General features: G+C 43.2%; 2 protein-coding genes across 3 annotated transcripts in view; one reads left to right on the top strand and one right to left on the bottom strand.

Moving 5' to 3' along the window:
- The first annotated feature begins 614 nt into the window (after positions 1-614).
- On the top strand, positions 615-12466 carry LOC139560969 (cholecystokinin receptor type A-like). Its single transcript, XM_071377728.1, has 5 exons — positions 615-993; positions 4815-5066; positions 8101-8362; positions 8683-8810; positions 9075-12466. Exons 1-5 carry the CDS (start codon positions 867-869, stop codon positions 9686-9688), a joined length of 1383 nt encoding a protein of 460 aa, XP_071233829.1. The 5' UTR covers positions 615-866; the 3' UTR covers positions 9689-12466.
- LOC139560968 (recombining binding protein suppressor of hairless) overlaps positions 12093-27724 on the bottom strand; it is a 93153-nt gene continuing 77521 nt past the window's right edge. For both annotated transcript variants that reach the window (XM_071377726.1, XM_071377727.1), the window contains 8 exons: positions 26140-26305; positions 25562-25736; positions 22253-22390; positions 21949-22061; positions 21456-21596; positions 20688-20843; positions 20298-20401; positions 12093-16736 (listed from right to left, as the gene is read on the bottom strand). In XM_071377726.1, coding sequence (XP_071233827.1) covers positions 16406-16736; positions 20298-20401; positions 20688-20843; positions 21456-21596; positions 21949-22061; positions 22253-22390; positions 25562-25736; positions 26140-26305 — 1324 coding nt within the window. In that variant the 3' untranslated portion in view covers positions 12093-16405. The remainder of the gene's footprint in view (positions 16737-20297; positions 20402-20687; positions 20844-21455; positions 21597-21948; positions 22062-22252; positions 22391-25561; positions 25737-26139; positions 26306-27724) is intronic.

Genomic DNA, 27724 nt, shown 5'->3' on the forward strand with positions numbered 1-27724 from the left:
AAGAAAACAGTTTAAAAGTTTGTTGGTGCCTATATAGGCTACCATGGCTGAGGGTTTAGTTTGGGAGGGGCATTTTTGGAATATGATAGGCCTATGTTTGGCTTGTCAATGACAATGGAGTAGGCAAAAGCACAAACAAATCTGGGACCAGGCTAGCATCTTAGGTCTATCTAGTCAAAGTGATACAATTACTGAGAGCAGAAGATAGGTTTTTAAGCAAAACATGCATGTGGAGTTATGTCATGTCGTGATGGATCACCATCATCAGGTGAGCCTCTGTCCAGTACCTTAATGACAGCCTATTATCTCTCACATGTGAGCAATCAATCACATCTCACAGATTGTTTTTTTGTTCATAACAAATCTAAAACTATTTTATTTTTGGTGAAAACATTGACGTGGTATTCTTGAAATATGTCACTTAAATAGTCTACTTATACAACAGACTTAAACAAAATCACTGTAAGCCTACAAAAATGATTTTAAATTGTTGCGGCTGCTGTTGCATTTGCATGACCGTGGGCTCGAGAGGCGGGCTCTCTTAGACCGGAGTTCTCTATCCACCCATCCATACTGTTATATTTCTCATATCCAACCTTGAAGTGCTGGAGCACACCAAAAGTGTGCATGCAGCAGACGCTTGAAGTCAATAATTTTTTGCTCACTGACTGATACCCGTCAATTTCGTTGAAAGCTGGATAATAATTTTGTATCAAACAAATGGGGTCATGCAAACTTCTGGAGAATATGAACATTACATTTGGGAAGTGATTTGCAGACGTAATATCAAGTTTGTACGGAATGGGTTCCTTTGCATAACCTCATTTCAGTTCATGCAACAGACAAAATAACATAGAAAAGCTAAAATGGAGACATTCACATTGCATGATATGCTCAAAAACTCCACTGATCTTTATAAGATATTATGTGACTTTGGAATCAAGAATGTCTCGGAGTGCGACGATGATAGCCAGACGCGGCCGGAACCGAAAGGTAACTAATCCAAATGATAATCATACATTTGGGGGAAATTAAATTGACAAAAAGTAATTGTCTAATTGTAGATATATTTTAAATCAAAATAAATATGTTTTTAGTGGAGATATTGATGCAAAGTGTTGTTAAAAATGTAGCCTGTTTTATTTTTTAAGTCATGAAACGGTTTTATTTTAAAGTCATAACACTCTGTTACACAAACCTGCGAAAATGCATTTTGTCCCAAATCATCCATATTTCAAAATGTTAGTTATCTTTTTATTATTATTATGCGCAACTGCGCATTGAGAGCGACCCTTTGGACACCCCGAACGATGCATTTACGCGCGATTGAAATAGCATGCGTTCTTTCGGCTCCTCTGCTTGGATGGAGTGAATATCATTATTTCATTTTTGACATTAATTAACACATGATTACAACTTAGTATCAGGTCAACACGTAGTTGTCTGATAGGCTACAGTAGGTCTTAGTGTTACATTGACTGAAATTATCTCTGAATTCTCATTGAAATTAGGTGGAGCTGATAGGCTATACTATGAAACCAATATTTTGCTAATTCAAGCCCCACATTTGCGCACACTCTTCCCCTGAGTAATGCAGCCAACCAGAACTGACTCCAACTGAATTACAGATTAATTGCCTTTAGCCTACTAATGGTAGTCCTAAAATAATCCAGGATGAGTAAGGAACAAGCATTTATATTTAAAGTTTTTCTCAATTGCGTAAAAGCTATGTTGGGATCTGTGTTGAAACGTAGCCCATCTATATATAGGTCTGTAGAACAGCAATGACCAAAATGCTAATAGCCTACATTTACAGAACTTCTGGTAATTGTCTTGCCTTTGTACCTGACTTGCATATCTTAAGACCACCTTCTGCAGAACTTGAAATACAAACGTCATCACTGGATAAAAAAAAACTCACTGTTAAGCCTGTGTTTAGTTCACAGAATATTAACACATTGTTTTCATCAGAAGAGAATGTGTTCAATTGTGTTCACTGTTTCCAGCAATCAGTAAATGCTCCTGCACAACATTCTTAAAAACACCCCATCAGTGTCATACAATCTAGGGAAAGATCTAGGCAGTGGGACTGTCTGATCATTTTATTTCACAATATTGCAGATATGCAGAGAATGAAGTTGGGTTACTTCTAGGAAACTTTGATATACTCCGAAGTCATCGTCTCTGACATTGTGACCTTCCATTGTAGAGCTTTGCTTTAGTGTGGCTTGAGGCCTATATATTCATATCAGTTGTGTTTTTCCTCCATTGTATTCGCCTTGCCTTATTTCTACTGTGTATTGTGTTTCTGTGTGCCAATGGGAAGTCAACAAAACTATGAGCAAACGAGCCTACGTATTGAATACATGCAATTGTGATTGGACCGATTAATGAATCATGCACACAATGTGCTTATTTTTCATGTAATTTCTTTTATCAGTAATATTTTATTTGATGTGTATGAAATTGTTTGGTGAAATGTGCATAAAAGGAGAGTAATTGCCCATAACTCTGCACCTTTGGATAGTTGTACTTCCAATTTTGATCGTCATGATTTATTGACGGCAAAGAAAACGTATTGATCTACTGGGATTTTTGAAAGACAGACTAACTTTCTGTTTTGTCTGCATGGACTCAAGAGATAAGTATGATTGCATTCATCTATTTGCAGGCACTTGTGTTCTTTTGATGAATGTGTTTGCAATTTTGACAGTATACTATAGGTTTTGATGATTGTATTTATGTTTTTGAGAAGGCATTTACTTTGTTGCAAAAGGCCACAGAGTTCTGTGTCTTGTGGACTCTGTTTTGAAAATCAGCAACATTGTTCCAAAAAATGCTTGTACATGATTGAGAAAAAATGTACACTTGAAGTCGGAAGTTTACATACACTTAGGTTGGAGTCATTAAAACTAGTTTTTCAACCACTCCACATTTTTGTTGTTAAAACAAACTATAGTTTTGGCAATTCGGTTAGGACATCTACTTTGTGCATGACACAAGTCATTTTTCCAACAATTTTTTACAGACAGATTATTTCACTTAATCATAATTCCAGTGGGTCAGAAGTATACATACACTAAGTTGACTGTGCCTTTAAACAGCTAGGAAAATTCCAGAAAATGATGCAATGGCTTTAGAAGCTTCTGATAGGATAATTGACATCATTTGAGTCAATTGGAGGTGTACCTGTGGATGTATTTGAAGGCCTATCTTCGAACTCAGTGCCTCTTTGCTTGACATCATGGGAAAATCAAAAGAAAACAGCCAAGACCTCAGAAAAAAAATTGTAGACCTCCACAAGTCTGGTTCATTCTTGGGAGCAATTTCCAAACTCCTGAAGGTACCACTTTCATCTTTACAAACAATAGTACGCAAGTATAAACACCATGGGACCACGCAGCTGTCATACCGCTCAGGAAGGAAACACGTTCTGTCTCCTAGAGATGAACGTACTTTGGTGCGAAAAGTGGAAATCAATCCCAGAACAACAGCAAAGGACCTTGTGAAGATGCTGGAGGAAATAGGAACAAAGGTATCTATATCCACAGTAAAAGGAGTCCTATATCGACATAACCTGAAAGGCTGCTCAGCAAGGAAGAAGCCACTGCTCCAAAACCGCCATAAAAAAGCCAGACTACGGTTTGCAACTGCACATGGGGACAAAGATTGTACTTTTTGGGGTCTGATGTCATCTGGTCTGATGAATCTGGTCATCTGGTCTGATGAAACAAAAATAGAACTGTTTGGCAATAATGACCATTGTTATGTTTGTAGGAAAAAGGGGGAGGACTGCAAGCTGAAGAACACCATCCCAACCGTGAAGCACAGGGGTGGAAGCATCATGTTTTGAGGGTGCTTGCTGAGGGAGGGACTGGTGCATTTCACAAAATAGATGGCATCATGAGGAAGCAAAATTATGTGGATATATTGAAGCATCATCTCAAGACATCAGTCAGGAAGTTAAAGCTTTGTTGCAAATGGGTCTTCCAAATGGACAATGACCCCAAGCATGCTTACAAAGTTGTGGCAAAATGGCATAAGGACAACAAAGTCAAGGTATTGGAGTGGCCATCACAAAGCCCTGACCTCAATCCTATAGAACATTTGTGGGCAGAACTAAAAACCATGTGCGAGCAAGGAGGCCTACAAACTTGACTCAGTTACACCACCTCTGTCAGGAGGAATGGGACAAAATTCACCCGACTTATCATGGGAAGCTTGTGGAAGGCTACCCAAAACGTTTGACCCAAGTTAAACAATTTAAAGGCAATGCTACCAAATACTAATTGACTGTATGTAAACTTCTGACCCACTGGGAATGTGATGAAAGAAATAAAAGCTGAAATAAATCATTCTCTACTATTATTCTGACATTTCACATTCTTAAAATAAAGTGGTGATCCTAACTGACCTAAGACAGGGAATTTTTACTCTGATTAAATGTCAGGAATTGTGAAAAACTGAGTTTAAATGTATTTGGCTAAGGTGTATGTAAACTTCTGACTTCAACTGTATAATAGAATATTTTACAATCGAATTAGGATAAATTAATTTCACCCTCTTTACACAACAAGGGCCATGTCATTGAAAACAGATAGACCTAACAAATTGATTATTTGAAGGTAATGATAATATGGATAATGATGGTGATGATGATCTTAATAATAATGATGATGATAATGATGTTTATGATGATGTTGATAATAACGATAACATAGACGATGACAATGACAACAATGATGAAGCTGACGATGATGATAATGGCAATTATAAGAACAATGATGCTGACCGTCTTTCTCTCCTCTCTATAGATTTGAACCAAACGGTGCGTATCTTCCTCTACTGCCTCATCTTCCTGGTCAGCGTGCTGGGTAACAGCCTGATCATCGCCGTGCTGGTGAGGAACCGCCACATGCGCACAGTCACCAACCTGTTCCTGCTCTCCCTGGCCGCCAGCGACCTGATGCTCTGCCTCTTCTGCATGCCCTTCACCCTCATCCCCAACCTCATGAGGGACTTTGTGTTCGGCTCGGGCATCTGCAAGGTGGCCATGTACTTCATGGGTGAGTCCAGTGGATGTACCGTACACAGGTCCTGACCTGGGCCCGTATTCACAAAGCGTCTCAGAGTAGGAGTGCTGACCTAGGAACAGTTTTACCTTTTAGATCATAAGGAATAAGATTCTATGGATAGATCCTAGATTAGCACTCCTACTCTGAGATGCGTTGTGGATATGGGCCCAGGTCTCCATGACCATGTAGTGTGTTTGTCTGTTAGGGATTTCTGTGTTATTGCAATAGGATGTGTTTACATACTCTTGTCATCTTCTGTGCTGCATAGTTAATCGCGGTCTTATCTTGTTATTGTCTACTACACTGCTGTCACTCATTTCAAAAGGGTCAAGTAAGGGGAGTGAGTACAGTAGGTTCTGTCCACATAGCCACATAGGAAGATTCCTTTCAGCTTCAGCCACTCACTCACCGACCTACCATGAACACACTGGAGTGGGCTGTAGGCCAATAATGGAAAATCAACAACGAAGCAGATGCCAGAATCCATTGAGCCAATTCCACCTCCATTTAGGCTCTGACCTGGTGCCTGGTGTGAAGAGACACCAAATAAAGTAATTTGATGGCTATAGCCGTGGCTGCGTTCCCTTGTTGCCTTCCCGCCGCCCGGGCTGTAGACGCACTGGCCCTGTCTCCTGATTTAAGGAGCCATTTATTCTGAGCAGAAAGGGTCCAGGCCACAAGGCAATAAGAGGAAGCAAAATAACATGGTAGAAGAGTGATGTAAAGTGTCTCAATAACTTTAGACTCTCAGGCATAGAAATATCAATAAAGCTATGTGGTTGAGGATCCTTTCTCTAGAGGCATTTAAAGTCAAGGCTGTACTGTTCTCATGGTTCGTAACTTGTTAAAAACATTCCATTGAACTATTTTATGTCTGGATGTTATATGGATGTTATAGGTTCCAGATACAGAATAGCTCTATGCTATTTTCAAGTGCTCTTGTAGTATCCAATCTTTTTCAACAATATTTCCTGCCTAGATATTGTACGGATAAATCCTAGGTATATGCATTTGTATTTGCTGGATTTATTTTTCATTATTGCCTTCGGAAACATTTTCTATCATGGTGTTTTTTTTAGTAGTTTGATAGTTCACAGCCTTCCTCTGTCCTGCTCTGTTTGTTCTTGGATCCGTGTGCGGTGAGATCACGGCCGTGTCAGTAGAGATGAATAAACTCCTCTGTCACAGAGTTTAACGTGAAATACACCGGTACATCCACGGTAATTATTTAGATGTGCCGATGTTACTATTAGTCTGTAAATTTTACTTCCACTGGTTAATCCTATTGATGCACGCGTGCGTCAACCTAAGTAACAATTTTTTGCATAGGCTGCGTCTCAAACAATCAAATCCGCCTATGTCGGCCTTCCACGTCTGCGGTGGAAGGTGGCTGAGCTACACCGGTATTTGTCTGACCATTAGACATCCCGAAAATCGGGTTTCTCATGAAAACGTCTGTAGCGTCAGAACAGTTTCGCCTAAAAAACTATTATGACCACTCTATGGAAAGGTGAGACTCACGAATATGATGCTGTTCTCGATTTTGCAAGTGCCACAGGACTCGTCTGAAGGTAACCCATACAAACTAATTGAAGTATGGAGATATTTTTGTTGCCACAAAACTAAGGGGTTAAATATGTGCCCAAAAAACATAAATATTTCCTGAGCTTTCTTATATATTGTAGATATAGGACAGACACTTCAAAACCTTTTTCGTTATGATACTTTTTTTGACTGTATTTTTTTGCCATTTATGAATGTGTTATCCAATGCGTTTCTATGGGCTATAGTAGAAAACGCCAAATTCAATATTTTATCAAATATTTGTTTTAAATATATTATTTTTACCTAAAGGTGTCCTAAAATTCTAAATCAAATTACTAAATTATCCATGGCATGACCATCTTAAAACAATTCCATATGTTAGCCTAGTGCTCTGTCTCTACACGCTCGTAAAGTCATTATTCACAATTCATTCAGGATTATCCATAATCTAGGCAGCATCCACATTAATGTAGAAATGTTTAGAAACATATTCTAATCTTATTTACAATAAAAGTGACTCCAAAATGACACCGTACATTGTTTACCATTCATTTCTTTTGGGCAAAAAAAATTCTGAAACAACCAAAACAAACAGCAAATGCATCGAACAAATTTGTAGTCACAAGCTTGATGTAGTTATTGCATGCTATGAATATGGGACCAAATACTTAACTTTTTACTACACATAAGTGAATTTGTCCCAATACCTTTCCTCCCCTAAAATATGTACAAAAAGTGCTGTCATTTCTAAATGGTTCATCCGATATGGATGAAAATACCCTCAAATTAAAGCTGGCAGTTTGCACTTAACCTCATAGTCATTGTTTGATTTAAAATCCAAACATTTGGAGTATAGAGACAAAAGAAGAAAAAAAGCTTGCCCTTCCCAATAATTATGGAGGGTACTGTATATACCCTGATACTTGAAGAATATAATTTATAAATTCCTCATTAGCTTAGTTCAACTGTCGGATTCCAACATAACCCAAAATATAAGCTTGTTTTATTCCATTGTTTGTAAACAATGTAATTGTAAACAAATAATGTTTAGGCCTTAAAACACAGTTAACAGTTTTATGTCGCTATCATGGATGGTCATCCATAACTCTCTCTATCAATTTGAGATTGGTTACATTTCTCCAGCTGTTTACCAAAACAGCGGCAGGGTGACTGCTTTGCTGTTGTTTGAACGACAGATTATCCCTTGAATTGTGACCTTAACCTGGTCTGGCAAGCCTCCAAATCACAATCACATGAGGCTACATTGAGATTCTACATATCTACGACACTGTTACATATTTCTATATGAATAACTAACACTTTACATACATATTTACTACACTGTAAAATATTTAGCCGTACAAAATCATTGCAGTACAACATGCTAATGTAGGCTACATGCTTGTTTGTTATCGATCTATTAAATCAGAATCTATACTCATGTGGTATCAAGGACCGTTATTCGTTGTCATCCCTCTAGGTATCTCGGTGAGTGTCTCCACCTTCAACCTGGTGGCCATTTCTCTGGAGCGCTACAGTGCAATCTGCAACCCCTTGACCTCCCGTACCTGGCAAACCAAGTCCCACGCCGCCAAGGTCATCTCTGCCACCTGGGTGGTGAGCTTCCTGCTCATGCTGCCCTACCCCATCTCCAGCACTCTGGTGCCCTTCACCCGGGTCAACAACAGCACGGGCAACATGTGCCGCCTGGTCTGGCCCAGTGATGTCATCCAGCAGTCCTGGTGAGAGGAGAGATACTTTTTTCGTCTGCCCAGTGCCATCAAAAAGAGAGGTTTCAGCTGTTATGTGGTTTTCACCGTAAATAATGGAGAAGTCTGCTCAAAAGATTCAATTCAATTCATGTCTATCACTTTTTGGGGGTTAAAGTATCTAATTCAGTGATTTGTTGGTCTGTTAGATATATACTTAGCAATGATGAGGTTGGTCATTGTTGAGATCAGAAAGCTGTTCTCTGTTAGGTCAAATCACTTTGATACACTGAATGCACACTTACCTGCTTTTGACCAATCTGGTGACCCCATGGACCTGTTGTTCCTCCCAGGTATGTGTCCCTGCTGCTGCTCCTCTTCCTGGTCCCTGGGATCGTGATGATGACAGCCTATGGGCTCATCTCCCTTGAGCTCTACAGGGGCATTACGTTTGAGATGACCAACAGGAAGTCCAGCAGAGGTACGTTTACCTCAACTGACCTCTTGAAAATGTGCAGCTCCGGCCATCATGTTATCTACATTTTGTGGCAACCTTATTGGCAATTATTTACAATTGGCTAATCTTTGGTAAATCCAATTTGTACAGGGACATTATTCATGTCTATGTTTAATATCTCTCACAGAGATGATTTCCTTATCATTATTATATCCACCTTTATCATTTGTAATTGTTATTTAGGGAAATGCCATTTTCGTTCATATCTGCTGTTATGATCCATCACAGACAGACAGTGCAGCACGGGCAGCATCAAACCCGGCGACAACGACGGCTGCTACCTCCAGCCTGCCAAGAAGGGCGAGCTTGCCCACCTCCAGAGCCCTCTGTCGACCCACAGCCCGAGCGTGACCATCAAAATCAGAGACAGCACGGGCAGCGCTAAGTCCACGCTGAGCCGCGTGTGCAGCAACAGCTCCACCTCTAACCTGATGGCTAAGAAGCGCGTGATCCGCATGCTCCTGGTCATCGTCTGTCTCTTCTTCCTCTGCTGGACACCCGTGTTTGCCGTTAATGCCTGGAGGGCCTTCGACCGCCGCTCTGCCGACAAGCTCCTCTCGGGGGCGCCGATATCCTTCATCCATCTGTTGTCGTACACCTCGGCGTGTGTCAACCCAATTATATACTGCTTCATGAATAACCGTTTCCGCCAAGGGATTCTGTCCACCTTCACCTGCTGTAGCTGCCCCAAGGGTGGTGGGGTCGGGAGGGGGGCTGGGAGTAGGATGGGGACGGGGGGAGGAAGAGGAGGGATGAGGAGCAGAGAGAACGGGCACACGCCATCGAATGGTAATAGCACGCGCTTCACATACAGTAGTATCCGTGGCTCTGCTCAGGCTTAGCTTCCTTTGCCATCATCCACCAATCAGAAGTAGGTAGTGGTCATGAAGGCGGGGTGGCCTGTCCAAAGTGTCCCCCCCCCCCACCCACCCACTGTACAGTGAGATTTTGGTCTCTGTTAAGGTCATGCCTTCTTTCCACTTCAAAGTCCCTGTGCCTGTGAGAGTGGACATGTACACTGAGTATTCCAACCATTAGGAACACCTGCTCTGTCCATGACATAGACTGACCAGGTGAATCCAGGTGGAAGCTATGATCCCTTATTCAATGTCACCTGTTAAATCCAAGTGGACAAGGCAGGTTAAAGAACCATTTTTAAGCCTTGAGACATGGATTGTGGCTGTATCCAGACTGTACCACATCCGGCCGTGATTAAGAGTCCATAGGGCGGCGCACAATTGGCCGAGCGTCGTCCGGGTGTGAACGGGTTAGGCCGTCATTGTAAATAAGAATTTGTTCTTAACCAACCGACTTGCCTAGTTAGATAAAGGTTACATTCCTTTGAACGGGTTATGGTAGTATGGTAGTTTCATGCTCAACAGTTTCCCTTGTGGAACAAGACATCCAACCAACTTCACACAACTGCGGGAAGCATCCCTTGGGAACGCTTTCGCCACCTTGTAGAGTCCACGCCCCGACGAACTGAGGCTGTTCTGATGGAAAAAGGGGGGCGCAACTCAATATTAGGAAGGTTATCCTCATGTTTTTTTTTTTACACCCCGTGTATGTATTGAGAGAATCCCAGTGAGAGTCGATGATAATATTGGCGCCATTGCGAAGACAGGATAATCTAACCATAGCATGTTGACTTCATGAAACTGAGAAATCAGCCAGATTTTTTAGCAAGGAGATGATGATACGACTTTAAAAGAACTAACGGTAAACAAACTTTTAAAAGACTGAGGAACGGCGGCACCTGATTAAAACTCTGACGTATAGAGCACCACCCTATATGCTGCTTTTAAAGGGACCGTGAGAGAACATGGCTAGGTAATGTCTACGGCAAAGAGGTTTATTATTCAGTACTGCCCCCCCCCCCCCATGTGTACACTCGTCACAGTCCCCCTTTACAGAACCTCTCCATCTCCCCCATGTGCATTCAAAGCAGAATGCCCCTTTGGATGTACTTCATAAACCCGTGTGTGTGTTCTGCTCCTCTCTGCATAAAATTCTCTTTGGATACATTCTTGTCGGGGACTTGAACGCTTCAAACCACAGCCCAATGATGACACCACGTTCCCAAAGACATTTAAAACTTCCCATGCTTCTGTGACCTCCTTTTACAGGCAGTGTGTAAATACTGCCTGACTTAATCGTTGCCATTCCAGGCAGTTGCGCACTATTTTGTGTCCTAGCCTTGTAGCATAGTGCCACGCTCTAAAACAAGTCATTAGTGTACCAAACAGTCGTGTTTTCTCTTTCTAGACCCAGTCAGCGTGTGTTTTCATCGTTGCACCACATGTACTACTGTGGGTGACATGACTCGTCGCCTTATCGAGGTGTGGGACTGTGCACCTGTCTGTCCCCCTACTTCAAAGAGATGTTTCCCGCCACTACCTGTCAATCACACCACACCTGGTCTCTGTTGACTTGGGTTGTAAAATATACTGCGGCGCAAATGTTGTTTTGACCTTGTTTTCTTGTAGCATTAGGTCCATTTTAATTGTATAGTTTTATCATTGCTCTCTAAGGTAAATTGCCATCTAACTTGCATTGGAATACATAACCCGAAAAAGGAAATTTAATATTAAAAGTATAGTAGTGTTAATTTCTCCGAATGTATTTTTCCAAACGGTCAAGGAATGTGTGCTGTATGGACGCAGACCTCTGCTCCACTATCTGCTGGTGTCTGGCGGGGCCCTTTCAAATCCCTGAGTAAGAAGGTACAGAAGGTCTGCCGATGGATTGCACTTGCTTACACTGGAAGGGCCAGTGGTTCTTGGGAAACGACGCTCATGAGACGCATAAACAAACACTCACCTCTGAACTGGTTCAGAGGCCCAGGTTGTACAAACAGATGCAGAGTGGTGTTACTTCACAGACGGACTATTTGCTGTGCTTAATAAGGGGCAATCTGCAGTTGCTACATCCCGTTTTAGACATTTAAATGAATGATATACCCATTGATTCTTGAAGAATATAACTTTTAGATGCCTCATTAGCTTAGTTCAACTCGCGTACGCCATCAGAACCTAAAATATAAAACTTGTCTTGCTCCTTTGTCTGTAAACAATGCAACTGTAAAAAAAATACTTTAAAAAAACACTGTATGGCCTCAAAGCATGGTTCAAACTATAATACCATGGACGGTCAGTCCTTTATGAGGATATAACCATGTTTTTTTTGCATACTTGAGGTCCTCGAACATAAAATACATGTAGTTAACGACACATTTAATTTCACACATCATTCTGTCACTTTTTATTTCTTGATTTTTTTTTTATGCCAATATTGCAAGTAATTTTTTTAATGACATATGGATTTGAGCATGAACTGGAACTGCAATATGTACAAAAAACAAAACAAAAAAACTGTCCCCTTGTTTTCACGTTATTGCTAAAATGTTACAAACTGCACAGGTTTCTACCATCAGCAACCCTTTAAGCACTGAGTATACTACCACACTGACGGACTAACACTCTGCTTAACATTACTAGAACATTACACTGAGAGAGAGAGAGCGAGAGAGACAGTAAGACGGAGACAGAGTGTGTGTGAAAGGACGTGTGAGGGGGAAAGGAAAGGAAGGGTAAGAAATCGGACTGCAGCAAAGCCAAGCGTACAGAGCTAAGAGTGTAAAAGGATGAGAGGGAACGTCAAAATGTACGTACACAGACAGAGGAGAGACAGGAAGAAAGAGAGAAGCGTAAAAGCACTTCATAGTGCAGCCAGCCAATAGTCTTGGGGAGTATGTAAGGCTGAGTGCAACAGAGAAAAGGCTCCTCCCAACACGCCTTTTCATTTATTTAAAGCTGCCTCTCGCTCTGTCCTGTTTCGTTTAGCAGTGCATGAGAAATCTACCTTGTAAAAAAGACATTTGGCATATTAGAGGATACATACACACATTGTTCAGAGCTCATGACAACAACAAAAAACAACAGCTGCTTTTGGAAGAACAAAACAAACAACATGGACTGACAGAAAAATGAAAACCGGTATGTATACAGTATTTTTCAAAAAGCATCACACAAGTTGGAGAATATTTTGTATTTTGCTGGGTAAGCTTTTGTTAAAAAGCCATGTAACAACATTCCACCCCTGTAAGGGGGGAGAGCTGCCTTCCCCTTGTTGAGTGAAACCTGAGGAAGGGGAGCACTGATGCTCTCCTTGACCATATAGTTGCTCTCTGGACCCGCCCTCTCCTCCTGCTCCAATCCCCCACGCCTCCACTGTTCTCTGGAGTACACGTAAAACAGTTCAACCAGCGTCATGTTCATTAGGGCGCACCGTCGCAAAACGTTTCATTCCATTTCCTGCCTACTGAACATGACCCAGCAAAGATGATCAAAGAGATATGAGAATACGCACTACCCTTCCACTGTTTTAAGAGATGCAGTGCAATGCCACTCCTTCCAAACTCACTCAACGCATCAGTGATAAACGCAAGGAGCAGGCAGGGTGGAGCCCAGAGAGACAACAGAAAGTGTAAAAAAAGGAAATGGAACAACACGAGCAGAATGACAGGGGACTGACTGAGGCATTAGAGGCGTTCCCCAAACTCACTTTGATATCGAAGAGGTAGCTCACCTCTTACCAGCTGAAACGGGCATGATGAAAACACTGCGCAGACCCAAACGTATTTGGGTGACCACACTATTGACATATCACAATAGAGTAAAGGGTTAAGAAAGGCCAGTAGCATTTCTCTTTGTTGTGTGTGTAAAAAAGAAAGAAAAAAAGTCCATATTAAAGGTGATTAGTGACAAACGCTCGTGTTGGTTTGATGCTACAAACTATTCGATTTAGGTTGATACACCCATGCTTTAATTCATAGAAAAAGTGAAACTGTTGCTGGACCGACCTTTTGTAAATCGACAACCCAGGCAACAAGGGCAATAATGCACTTATTTCTTTGACATAAAATAAGAGGGGAAACTTTATACCAATAATTTAAAATAATATCAATATTACACTGTTTACATTAACATCAATGGCTGGAAAAATAGAGGGGAAAATCTAAATGGGGAGGGGGGAAAAAGCATCCCTTAAGTTTGCATTTTTGGAGGGGGGGGGGGAAATAGAGCACTTTTTTTTGTTCCCTATTATTAAAGGGATATGACTGTTAAATGGGTACATGAATGACATTGGCCAGAAATACTTCTTAATTAATAAGCAGACATTCAAGTTAAAGCATCATAGTTCTTCCCGGAAGTGTATACAGTTCCACTGTAACACTATGATCAAAGTATTGCCTTTTTTAGTATTTTTGTTGACCCACATATTATTTCCCAACAATGAGAGAGAAACAAATCACTTGTTTTATATTTGGATCAAGTCGGAAGACGGCGCGGGACCCAAACAATCACCAAAGTCCATCTTTACAAGAGCATTGATTGTTTGGAACGTGAACGGTGTGCACACCCGCCCAACCACGCTTTGAAATGGAGCGAGTCTCACTCACTGATCCATTGTTAGACTACACAGAGGAGCCAAATACACACTCACTCTCACACACTCACTCTCACACTCTCACACACACACCGGCTGGTGAACTAGTGGTCAGGCAGACAAACCCCAAGAGACACGACGACGTGACCTGTACAATATTGCTGTACGTTTTTCCAAATACACATATTCGATAACACATACACACATCTAGAAGGCCGTATTACTTCTAACAGGAGACTTGATCACCACAAATACAGCCGGTGAGTGTGGCTACTTTCAGAAAGCGAATGTACACGTAATTGTTGTGTGAGGTCAAAAACCACAGGACGTTAGTTAAAAAGGCTTTTAGGAGGCCAAACAGAGGAGCTCAAAGCACTCACAAGACAATGTATCCATGCCAAAATGGAGAAAGCAGGGCACTGTGATAATAAAGTACATATTTTATAGAAGTGTTGTACTTGTACACTGAACAGAGTTAATATTATTCTTTAAAAAAGGCCCACAAATCTTCCAGAAGGCTGACAATGTGGATTTGGAGCATTATGGGTAATGTAGTCCAATGAAACAACTTAACGAGTGGTGATAAGAAGGGCTGTTTTTTTGCAACACACAGGTTCTTGCAAGTTACGTGAATGGAAAGGGCAGGTCGTTGGAAGGGCAACGGTTCTCTTTGACATTTAAGTCAGCGGTAAGGCCACATCGAATTGGAAGTGTCTGTCTTTCCCGTTTTCTCAAAACAATGGAAGTTTTAAATACCACGAGAACTACACACAGGAAGACACCAAGGCCCGGTGAGACAGTATACGGACCGACAGATTCCAAGACGTCGTCAGATACTTCTGTGGCGACCAATACAGCGGCATGATCTCAACATGGGATACACGACACGATTTCTTCTGACTGTGTGCACAGTAATAATATACAGTTCTAAGGCTACCTTTTCAATTTGATGACTAGAATCATAATGTGGAAGCGACAAAACTATTTTGTAACTGGTAGTGGAAGTCTAGTTTTTTTTTAAAGTTTGAAATAAAATGGAAGAATTCTGCAGACTTCGCTATGGCTCCTTGTGTGATGTACAGACATGTCATTTCCAACGGAAACGTAGCACACAGAGAGTATTGCAGACAAGGCAGAGGCGTTGCTTAAAGCTTTCCTTTTTAAAGACTTCATAAAAACCAATGAGAATCCAAAAATGAGGCCTGCTGAGGTGACTTCCTAACACAAACCGAACCTTCGGTTAGGTAAACAAGACGAAAAGAAATCCCCAGACTTTAGTAATTTTTTTAGAGAGCAAAGTATCAAAAAATGGAACGTTCCGTCCAAAAGACCAGGGGGGGGGGGGGGGGGGGCAGGCGTTTGACGGCGATAAGGGTAGCTATAATACACAAGCCAGGTCGGGATATGGCCCCCCCAAAAAAGGCCAAAGCTAGGAGGGTGAGAATAGAAACTATTTGGTAACAAAAGTGTACTATATATTTCATACAAAAAAAGGTATGGAGAAAATGTACCTTTACTAAAGCTTATATAAGATCCTTGGTCCATAAAAACGATGTTATCATCAACACGTTTTTATATGTGTCCCTCTATACCCACTCCTCGCTCTCCCTCCAACAACGATACATCTCGCCCCCTTTACAGAAACATACACAAACTAACGCAACATATAAAAACAAAGGAGGAAAACAATTATCAGAGGGAGGGGGGGGGAAAAAGCACAAAAACTATCCTTTTATGTTAACATTTTATACATGTGGCGGATGCATCGCTGTTGTGGTATCGATTTTCTCACGGCCGTCAAAGGCGCTGGTGCTCTGAGCCAATAGGAACTTATTCCACAGCTTCAACACCAGAGACAAGATGGTAGCGGCGAGGAGTTCCACACAGTTTCGCTTATTTCCGTTGGTTGACAACTTTTGACATCGTTCTTTCCTTCGAATTCCTCCTCTTCCTCCCTTTTGTCCGACCAATTTCCTATTTCAGCTTCTTTTTTTGTATCCAAAATCAATATGCAGCACTTTTAGAGAGTCAGTTTACTTTGTAGTCTTTTCTTACCATGTGGTACGTTTAGCTCTCAAGGCATATTGTGTGTATAAGTGTGTGTGTGTGTGTTAGGACACCACAGTGGCGGCCGTGGAAGAGGACGTGACTCCTGCGTTGGAGCCGTTGGGGCCGTAGGTGTTGTTAGCGTCGCTGTTGTTAGCGATGTTGCCGCTAGCCGTGAGCAGGCGGTCGCTGCCCGCCCGCAGGATGGCTCCGGCGGCGTTGCAGTGCGGCCGCGGCCCGGGCTCCGGCGTGTAGGTGAAGGTGAGTGTGGTGGAGTAGATGATCCCGTCGTTTCGCACCAGCGTGACGGGCACCTGCACCGGCTGCCGCACCCAGCGCCAGCCCTCGCGGAAGGCAGAGATGTCAGGCACCACGCACAGCATGCTCTCCGCACACCTGCAGGCGGAGGAGGTAGAGAGAGAAAGAGTCAGAGAGGGTTTCAGCTCTCTAGATTCAATTATATTTGTGTTGACTCACTCCCTCTGTGATGACCTCAGTGTAGACCAAAGGCAAAAAAAAAGGTAGGTAACGCAATGACCCCATGTCAGTTGACAATTAACATGTCGGTTGAGTATTATCTTTCATTGTCCTTCAGGACTGATTAGAACAAAACGACTTAAGTACACCAATGGTTAACATGCTTCCATCAAACACTATGGGAGGCCCATACATTCCCTCATACCTTACACAGTGTCTGTGCCGTGCCTTAGATCTTGTACAAAAACAGCCCTGTAAAACCTCCCACGATACACACGTCTCGCACAAACGGGTTAAATGGGGGACCCGGGGCGTTCTCAGTGTACATTGGGACCACTTACACACCGTCCTGCAGCTGACAACCACCTCGACATTTCACTCACAGCATCTCCCGGTAGCGTTTTACAACCAGGATGAATGGCACACTGATAGTCATACAGGACCACTATTGTTTATCACAGGGTAACCATAGAGCTCTTTCATCTGTTCTAAAGACTCTTCCTTCATGGGAGCAGCCATAAACACTGGGTCGCCAAATCATCTATTAAATTCGACATGAAAAGGAAAACAGTACCTTCGGGGATGGTTGGCGTCGCGTGAAGGGCGTACTTTGAAACTGCTAATATCTGAGCCCAAATTAAATTCTGTTTTGTACAGTTAGCACAAATTGGCTCAGAACATTGCTTTGACTTGGATCAAAGCACGCCAATGTAAGATGGCATTATTATGTCAACTGGCCAATTACTATGTAAGCTGTCCCCTGGTTTGTCGAAGCGGTAGTCTTTTACAGTTTATAATGGCTAATGAGGTCAGACTGAATCGGGACATCCTCGTTCCCTTTTCAGAAAAATACATCTCATGGATAAAGCTCATTAAACGTTTGTAGCAGTTTTAGTTGAAATCAAATTGTATTGGTCACATGGTTAGCAGATGTTAATGCAAGAGTAGCGAAACGCTTGTGCTTCTGCTTCCGACAGTGCAGTAATATCTAACAAGTGATCTAACAATTCCCCCAACAACTACCTAATACACACAAATCTAAAAGGGTGAATGAGAATATGAAGATATAAATATATGGATGAGCGATTGCAGAGTGGCATAGGCAAGGTGCATAAGATGGTATAAAATACAGTATATACATATGATCTGAGTAATGTCAGATATGTAAACATTATTCAAGTGGCATTATATAAAGTGGCATTGTTTAGTGACTCGTGATCCATTTGTTAAAGTTGCCAGTGATTGGGTCTCCATGTAGGCAGCAGCCTCTCTGAGTTTGTGATTGCTGTTTAGCAGTCTGATGGCCTTGAGATAGAAGCTGTTCTTCAGTCTCTCGGTCCCAGCTTTGATGAACCTGTTCTGACCTCACCTTCTGGATGGTAGCGGTGTGAACAGGCAGTGGCTCGGGTGGTTGTTGTCTTTGGTTTTCTTTTTTACCTTCCTGTGACATCGGGTGCTATAGGTGTCATGGAGGGCAGGTAGTTTGCCCCCGGTGATGCGTTGTGCAGACCGCACCACCCTCTGGAGAGCCTTGCGGTTGAGGACGGAGCAGTTGCCGTACCAGGCGGTGATACAGCCTAACAGGATGCTCTCGATTGGGGATATGTAAAAGTTAGTCAGGGTTTTGGGTGACAAGCCAAATTTCTTCAGCCTCCTGAGGTTCAAGAGGCGCTGTTGCGCCTTCTTCACCACACTGTCTGTGTGGGTGGACCATTTCAGTTTGTCGTTGATGTGTACGCCGAGGAACTTACATTTTTCCATTTTCTCCACTGCTGTCCCTTCGATGTGGATAGGGAGGTGCGATAGTCCACGATCATCTCCTTTGTTTTGGTGACGTTGAGTGAGAGGTTGTTTTCCTGAAACCACACTCCGAGTGCCCTCACCTCCTCCTTGTAGGCTGTCTCGTCGTTGTTGGTAATCAAGCCAACAACTGTTGTGTCATCTGCAAACTTGATGATTGAGTTGGAGGCGTGCATGGCCACGCAGTCATGGGTGAAAAGGGAGAACAGGAGGGGGCTGAGCACGCACCCTTGTGGGGCCCCAGTGTTGAGGGTCAGAGAGGTGGAGATGTTGTTTCCTACCTTCACCACCTGGGGGCGGCCTGTCAGATTGCCTTGCGGAGGGAATAACTACACTGGTTATATATTCGGCCATATTTCCAGACATCTTTCCATGGTTAAATGCAGTGGTTTGCGCTTTCAGTTCAGAATGCCGCCATCCATCCACGGTTTCTGGTTAGGGAAGGTTTTAATAGTCACAGTGGGTACATCTCCAATGCACTTCCTTATAAATTCACTCACCAAGTCAGCGTATAGGTCAATGTTATTCTCTTAGGCTGCCCGGAACATATCCCAGTCCGCGTGATCAAAACAATCTTGAAGCGCTGATTCCAATTGGTCAGACCAGCGTTGAATGGTTCTAGTCACTGGTACATCCTGTTTGAGTTTCTACCTATAAGACGGTAGGTGCAAGATGGCGTCGTGGTCGGATTTGCCGAAGGGAGGGCGGGGGAGGGAGGGCTTCGTATGCATCGCGGAAGTTAGAGTAGCAGTGGTCGAGTGTATTACCCCCACGCATAGTGCAATCAATATGCTGATATAATTTAGGTAGCCTTGTTCTCAAATTTGCTTTGTTAAGATCCCCAGCTAATATAAATGCAGCCTCAGGATATGTAGTTTCCAGTTTACATTGAGTCCAGTGAAGTTCTTTGAGGGCTGTCTTGGTGTCTGCTTGAGGGGGAATGTACACCGCTTTGAAGTTAACTGACGAGAATTCTCTTGGAAGGTAATATGGCCGGCATTTGATTGTGAGGAATTCTAGGTCGGGTGAGCAGAAGAACTTGACTTCCTGTATGTTGTTATGATTACACTATGAGTCGTTAATCATGAAGCATACACCCCCGCCCTTCCTCTTCCCAGAGAGGTGTTAGTCTCTGTCGGCGCGATGCATGGAGAAGCCCGGTGGCTGAACCGATTCCGACAACATATCCCGAGAGAGCGGTGGGTGATGTGCATGTCTACGGAGCCTGACCAGGAGGCCGCTCCGTCTGCCCCTTCTGCGGCGCCATTGGCTTGGGTCGGCTTCTGGGATTAGATCCATTGTCCTGGATGGTGGTCCAAACAGAGGATCCGCTTTGGGAAAGTCGTATTCCTGGTCATAATGTTGGTAAGTTGACGTTGCTCTATTATCCAATAGTTCTTCCCGGCTGTATGTAATAAGACTTAAGATTTCCTGGGGTAACAAGGTAAGAAATAATACATAACATTTTTTTAAATACTGCATAGTTTCCTAAGGACTCGAAGCGAGGTGATCATCTCTGTCGGCGTCATCTTTAGCATCTTCAGTTGGACTTAATTTTAAGTGTTTCTGAAATCCCCGTTGGCTGGAAAAGCTGGACATTTGGAGAAAGTTACCGGAATTTTGCAACCCTAGTATTAAGATAGCCCAAACTTGAAAATGAGCAGGGAGGTGTGTCGGTACCTGTACATGGTCTCTGCCTCGACGTCTCCAAACCAGACCCTCAGGTTTGGAGTGAAGTTCTGTCCTGTCAGCTCCAGCATGGCCACGTCCCCACCACCGTTTAGCTTCACAAACACACAAATACAACAAGTCTAAATGTTTATGTCTTGTTGGCGGAGGAAAAGATGGAGATGGAATGGCGTAAAGGGTCTAAAGGACGTGTGTGTACAAATATTTTCAGAGCACTGCGAGAGGAACAAATAGTTGTTTATGATAGGAATGGAGTGTGTGTGTGTGCATCCGTGTGTGTGTCTGTCTGTCCATATGTGTGTGTGCATCCGTGTATGTGTCTGTCTGTCCATATGTGTGTCTGTCCGTATGTGTGTGTGCGCGCGCGTGTCCCTTTCTAACCTGTAAACTCTCGACAACAGGCACGGGGGTGACAGGCGAGTGGACGGGGCCCATGCCCTCGTAGAAGGTGTACTCAGCCTTGTCCGTGCTGATGATTGTCCAGGACGCTCCGTCGTTGATCATCTCTTTGTTTGGTTCCTTTGGGCATGGAGTGGCCTGGGGAGAGGCAGACACACACACACACACGCGCAGACACACACATACACGTCAAAGGGAGCCAGAAGCGCTTGATCGTCAGATGTAGATATAGATAGGTAAATTAATATAGATGTGTTTGTTATGACCGTCGCTGTATCCTGGTTAAGTTGTTGTTTCTATGGTGATCTCTGATGTAGAGTTAGATTGAGAGAGAACACCTAAGCGAGGGACCTATTACGCGTCACCTTAACATTATATTAACTCAGAGGATGAGGATCACTCTAAAATCGGTCATCTCCCCGAGATGGGAATCACAAGGCAATAAAAATCTCTTTGACAAACAAAGGCTGTGACCTATTCGAGCAACGGGGACCAGCACAGAGCACCGACAAGCGTTGTTCTCCATTTTCAGGTGGGATCTGACTAACAAATGTTCAAATTTGAAGATTGCAAATCGGTCATTATCGTAGAAATTAACTCAATGGTCACTATCCAGGAAGACGTTTCCTAAAAAGGTCATTCTGATTGGTATGTGGTCAAAATGATGGCGAATGGTCGAGTGTAGTTTGAGTAGAAGGCTGCGACTAAATTGAATTGGAAGTTGTATTGGGAAGGAAGTGTCTCGCTCACTTGAAACTGGATGATCCTCTCTTGGGAAAGGCACAGGTACATGCGCTCTGTGTCCTTCAGGTAGAAGGCACACTTGTGGAGCTGGGAGACGGGGTCGTCTGCATCCAGCAGGGCCGTCTGCTTGTCCACTTTACGGATGATCTGACCCACACAGAGAGGATGGTGTTCAGATGTCGACGCAGCAGCGTACAAATCACATCAAGACATTAACTGGCAACTTTAATTCATGTGCGGGTGTGTGTGTGTGTGTGTGTGTGTGTGTGTGTGTGTGTGTGTGTGTGTGTGTGTGTGTGTGTGTGTGTGTGTGTGTGTGTGTGTGTGTGTGTGTGTGTGTGTGTGTGTGTGTGTGTGTGAGTAATAACGACAGAAAGAGAGATAATTTGACATGCATAAAGACAAAATATATAATATACAACAACAACAAAAAGAGTTATGTGACAAGAATTGAAAGAGGTGAGGGGTGAGAAACCAAAGTAAAAGTGGTGGGTAGTACCAGTCGTGGCAGGGCCATCCCGGTGACGGAGCAGACCAGTTTGACCGTCTGTCCGTAGTGGATATAGCCATCTCTCACAGTGAACTCCTCTCCTTCGGACTCCTCGTCATCCACTGGGAAACGCAACACATGAGATACGGTCACACAACATTTCATTCAGGCTACAGTAAATATATGTGTGGTGAGTGTGTATATGAGAGAGCGTACAGGACTGATTAAGAATTGAGTGTGTGTGCGAGAAATGTGAGAATACATGCACGAGCGTGTGTTTGTGCGCGTGCTTGAGTGTGTGTATGAGACTCACACAGGTGGATGTAGAAGGCACCCCATTGCTGGGAGCTGGCATGAAAGTTCCCCCCCTCCACATGTAGGTAGCGCGTGCTGACCGTCTGGGACCGCAACCGGTTGAACAGGGCCACCTTGGTCCCCGATGCAATACACACTGCAGTAGGAGAGACACACAGAGAGAGAGATAAAGAGACCACACTAAAACGGAACAACCCCGAAGCATGTCCCCATCATCGCAAGATGAAATTACTGGGCGATAAGAAGTGTGATTAGAGGGTAGAAAACGGCCGCAAAACAAACACTACAGGTATTTGACAATATTGAACATTGGGTCATTTTCATCCCTCGGTTGTCATCTGTTTTTTTGTGTGTTTTTTTTGTTGCTTTAGCGCCCTCTGAAGAGCAATAACGGCATTGTGAAGGGTAGAGATCAGCATTGGTTAGAGTACTTCAAAAGATGCCTCCTTCCTTCCTCCCTTGACGTCATCACTAATGTACAATGATAAGACGGGTGAAATTGAGGGTTCCAATATACATCTTTCACTAACAGAGTCATGTGAGATGAATCGTAACCTCAATGAGGGGAGGGAAGGATGCCTTTTCAAAGCATTTGAGCGGGGCCTTATGAGTGATATGTAGATTGTGTTTGTACAGCAGACCTGCGTATTTGATTATTTGCTATTTAAATACGTATTACCGGCATATAAGTATTTTCAAATAACGTTTCCCGAATTTTATTTGAAAGTATTTTCTAATAATTTCCTATATATAGCCTGCTATTTAAAACTACAGTCGTGGCCAAAAGTTTTGAGAATGACACAAACATTAATCTCCACAAAGTTTGCTGCTTCAGTGTCTTTAGATATTTTTGGCAAATGTTACTATGGAATACTGAAGTATAATTACAAGCATTTCATAAGTGTCAAAGGCTTTTATTGACAATTACATGAAGTTGATGCAAAGAGTCAATATTTGCAGTGTTGACCCTTCTTTTTCAAGACCTCTGCAATCTGCCCTGTCATGCTGTCAATTAACTTCTGGGCCACATCCTGACTGATGGCAGCCCATTCTTGCATAATCAATGCTTGGAGTTTGTCAGAAATTGTGGGTTTTTGTTTATCCACCCGCCTCTTGAGGATTGACCACAAGTTCTCAATGGGATTAAGGTCTGGGGAGTTTCCTGGCCATGGACCCAAAATATCGATGTTGTGTTCCCCGAGCCACTTAGTTATCACTTTTGCCTTATGGCAAGGTGCTCCATCACACTGAAAAAGGCATTGCTCGTCACCAAACTGTTCCTGGATGGTTGGGAGAAGTTGCTCTCGTAGGATGTGTTGGTACCATTCTTTATTCATGGCTGTGTTCTTAGGAAAAATTGTGAGTGAGCCCACTCCCTTGGCTGAGAAGCAACCCCACACATGAATGGTCTCAGGATGCTTTACTGTTGGCATGACACAGGACTGATGGTAGCGCTCACCTTGTCTTCTCCGGACAAGATTTTTCCGGATGCCCCAAACAATCGGAAAGGGGATTCATCAGAGAAAATGACTTTACCCCAGTCCTCAGCAGTCCAATCCCTATACCTTTTGCAGAATATCAGTCTGTCCCTGATGTTTTTCCTGGAGAGAAGTGGCTTCTTTGCTGCCCTTCTTGACACCAGGCCATCCTCCAAAAGTCTTCGCCTCGCTGTGCGTGCAGATGCACTCACACCTGCCTGCTGCCATTCCTGAGCAAGCTCTGTACTGGTGGTGCCCCGATCCCGCAGCTGAATCAACTTTAGGAGACGGTCCTGGCATTTGCTGTACTTTCTTGGGCGCCCTGAAGCCTTCTTCACAACAACTGAACCGCTCTCCTTGACGTTCTTGATGATCCGATAAATGGTTGATTTAGGTGCAATCTTACTGGCAGCAATATCCTTGCCTGTGAAGCCCTCTTTGTGCAAAGCAATGATGACGGCACGTGTTTCCTTGCAGGTAACCATGGTTGACAGAGGAAGAACAATGATTCCAAGCACCACCCTCCTTTTGAAGCTTCCAGTCTGTTATTCGAACTCAATCAGCATGACAGAGTGATCTCCAGCCTTGTCCTCATCAACACTCACACCTGTGTTAACGAGAGAATCACTGACATGATGTCAGCTGGTCCATTTGTGGCAGGGCTGAAATGCAGTGGAAATGTTTTTGGGGGATTCAGTTCATTTGCATGGCAAAGAGGGACTTAATTGCAATTCATCTGATCACTCTTCATAACATTCTGGAGTATATGCAAATTGCCATCATACAAACTGAGGCAACAGACTTTGTGAAAATTAATAATTTGTGTCATTCTCAAAACTTTTGGCCACGACTGTACACTGAACAGAAATGTTGGTTCCATTTTTCATGAGCTAAAATTAAAAAATCCCAGATTTTTTTCACATGCTCAAGAAGATTATGTCTCTCAAATTTTGTGCACAAATTTGTTTACGTCCCTGTTCGTGACCATTTCTCCTTTGCAAAGACAATCCATCCATTTGACAGGTATGGCATATCAATTAGCATGATCATTACACAACACAATGCCACAGATGTCTCAAGTTTTGAGGGAGCGTGCAATTGGCATGCTGACTGCAGGAATGTCCACCAGAGCTGATGCCAGAGAATTTAATGTTCATTTCTCTACCATAAGCTGTCTCCAACATCATTTTAGAGAATTTGGCAGTATGTCCAACCGGCCTCACAACCGCAGACCACGTGTAACCACGCCAGCCCAGGACCTCCACATCCGGCTTCTTCACCTTTGGGATCGTCTGAGTGGGGGTGGGGGGTGCTGAGGAGTATTTCTGTCTGTAATAAAGCACTTTTGTGGGGAGAAAATAATTCTGATTGGCTGGGCCTGCCTCCCCCCTGGCTGCCAAGTGGGTGGGCCTATGCCCTCCCAGGCCCCATTTGGGCCTAATTTATTTATATCAGTTGACTAAATTCCTTATATGAACTGTAACTCTGTAAAATCTTTGAAATTGTTGCGTTTATATTTTTGTGGAATATATTTTCAAATACTTATTTCTAAACGCACTATTTCAAATTCAAAACAGACCTGGGTTCAAATGCATGGGAGTATTTCAATATGTGTATTTGATAATACACTTGTCTGTGTATTTGATTACTTTCAAATAAATGCCAATACTTTCCAAGTGTATTTCCAAATTACGTTCCAATATACATGTGTTTCCAAAGAAATGTCTTTGAAAGTCATTTAAATACTCTAAATAGTATTTGAACCCAGGTCTGGTTCGTAAAGTGTAGTGTGTGTGTGTGCGTCCGCCTGTGTGTTGTGTGTGACTCACGATCTGCGTTCTTCAGGGACTGCTTCTTTTTGGAGGGCTTGGAGATGACTTTGATTCTCTTGCTGAGGAAGACGCCGATGTCTGTGCTGTTGCCGTAAAACATCTTGACGGACAGCATGAAGTGCTTTCTCTTGTCGGAGTCTGATATGTACAAGGTTTTGGCTGTGCAATAGTTCTGAGGGGGAGGGATGGAGAGGGAGTAGAAAGATGGGCTTATTTAGGAATGGCAGGTACCGGTTAGTATTTGCTTTGGGGCGTGTGTGTGTGTGTGTGTGTGTGTGTGTGTGTGTGTGTGTGTGTGTGTGTGTGTGTGTGTGTGTGTGTGTGTGTGTGTGTGTGTGTGTGTGTGTGTGTGTGATTAAGCAACCTGTTTTGAGCGTGTGTCTATATGAGAGTGTGTGTGTGTGACAGAGATTTTATTTTGTATTATTATGAAATAATTATAGACAGGAGGTGAGAAAGAGTAATAGTGTCGTGTTTGTGAGCATGTGAACGAGAGAGGGGGGGGGGGGGTGAAGGGTTGAGGGGAAGGAAGTGAGAGAGTAAAAGTGAAGGAAAGACGTGTGTGGGTACCCTACCTTTCCCTCTAGGTTGAGTTGCTGCATCTCTTGGTCAGAGTTTCCTATCCCTATGAAGGCACAGGGCTGAGACTCCTGCTCCGAGCAGCCGTCTCTCTCCATTTGCTCCTTCTTTTTCTTCCAGCCAGAGCCCATCAGGTACACACACGGGGGAGGACAGAAGAACCTGCACGCACACGCGCACACACAATGACATCAGTATAATTGAACTACACACCACTGCCCAGGCTTCACATACACACACCAAATTATTAATATGATGACTTCACGCAGACATAACGGAATAGAACAGCCTAGACATTCTTTTTATGTTAAACTTTCTGCCACGAGATGGCGCTGTGGTATCAAAATACAGTGGCAGTCATTGCACTGGGAATGAAGTGTCAGTGGATTTCTTTGCGTGACAGACAACTTGGCAAAACATGTACTTAAATCCTGTAAAACGTTGTTTCAGTTAAGGGGGGGGGGGTGAAATGTTATTACAATAACCCATTTGGCGAGCTGTAATCTGACAAGAACTTGCATTTTAGCCAGTACCTCAGCCTACCAGCAATAAATTCACCTATTTTTTTTTTAAGAAATCCCCCACACTTAGTTTAGATGACTCGTCAACCAAACCAAAGTGCTTTATTTGTAGGAGCTGGTGAGGAAAAGAGGAAAGTCGGTCAGCCTATGTTGCTCTCGATATGACGATGTGTGTCTAGCCTGATGAGGAGGTGAGTGACACATAACACGAGTCTGTCTGTGTGAGAGTGATGTCTACTTTCACCTCCTACAATAGAGAAGAGATAAAAGAGATGGAGCTTTCTGAGGAAAACCCCTGTGAATACGAGCACGCACGCAAACACACACACGCAAGTCCTTCATGCTCAGAGCTCCTTATCAACACACACACACTGTAAACACACACACACACGTATTGGACAGGTCTTCCTTATACAGAGGGACACACACACACACACCCAGCGAGCTGACCCAAACATACGTTGGTCTGTTTAGAATCAAACCCTAACTCACAAGTGTGTGTGTGTGTGTAACAGTGATTCTCCATGCAACACCAGCATACACTTCTCATGTTGGAAGTTGGACCTGTTCCAGTGAGTGAACCACAGGGACTAAACAGAGACTAAACAGATGCATTAGAGTAGAGTTAAACTGTAGAGAGACTAAGTAAATGACTCCAATAGATGAGGGGAATGGGGCCTGTGTAAAATGTGCTGTATATTAGGCTTTGTGACTGATTATGAAAACTGGAATGACTGGAGGTCTGATGTATCCCTGGGTGCATTGCTACAACGGGTCAGACCCCAAAATGGGCCTCTCTCACATCTCGACCCCGGGGCCCCAGTCAGTGTAACTTTAACCAGAGAGGAGCACGGAGAGTGTAGGAATTCCTCTATTTAACACACACACACACACACACCTGCTCCTCCTCTCTCGTGCTCCAAACCTCAGAGGTGTCACAGTGTTGGCTGAGAGCTCCTGATTTACTAAGAGATAGTCCTGGTGTAATGGCAGCCAGGGCTCAAACCCGTTCAGTCTGTCTAACTCCCTATTATCTATTTATTTACTTCAACCAGGATGA

Source organism: Salvelinus alpinus, chromosome 31 (assembly GCF_045679555.1).
Source record: "Salvelinus alpinus chromosome 31, SLU_Salpinus.1, whole genome shotgun sequence".
Classification (NCBI taxonomy): Eukaryota; Metazoa; Chordata; class Actinopteri; order Salmoniformes; family Salmonidae; genus Salvelinus; species Salvelinus alpinus.

Excerpts from the sequence above, each read along its gene's own strand:
- LOC139560969 (XM_071377728.1), top strand. The coding sequence starts at position 867 with ATGGAGACATTCACATTGCATGATATGCTCAAAAACTCCACTGATCTT. Across the intron at positions 8,363-8,682 it reads GATGTCATCCAGCAGTCCTG|GTATGTGTCCCTGCTGCTGC; the intron begins GTGAGAGGAGAG and ends TGTTCCTCCCAG. Across the intron at positions 8,811-9,074 it reads CAACAGGAAGTCCAGCAGAG|ACAGACAGTGCAGCACGGGC; the intron begins GTACGTTTACCT and ends GATCCATCACAG.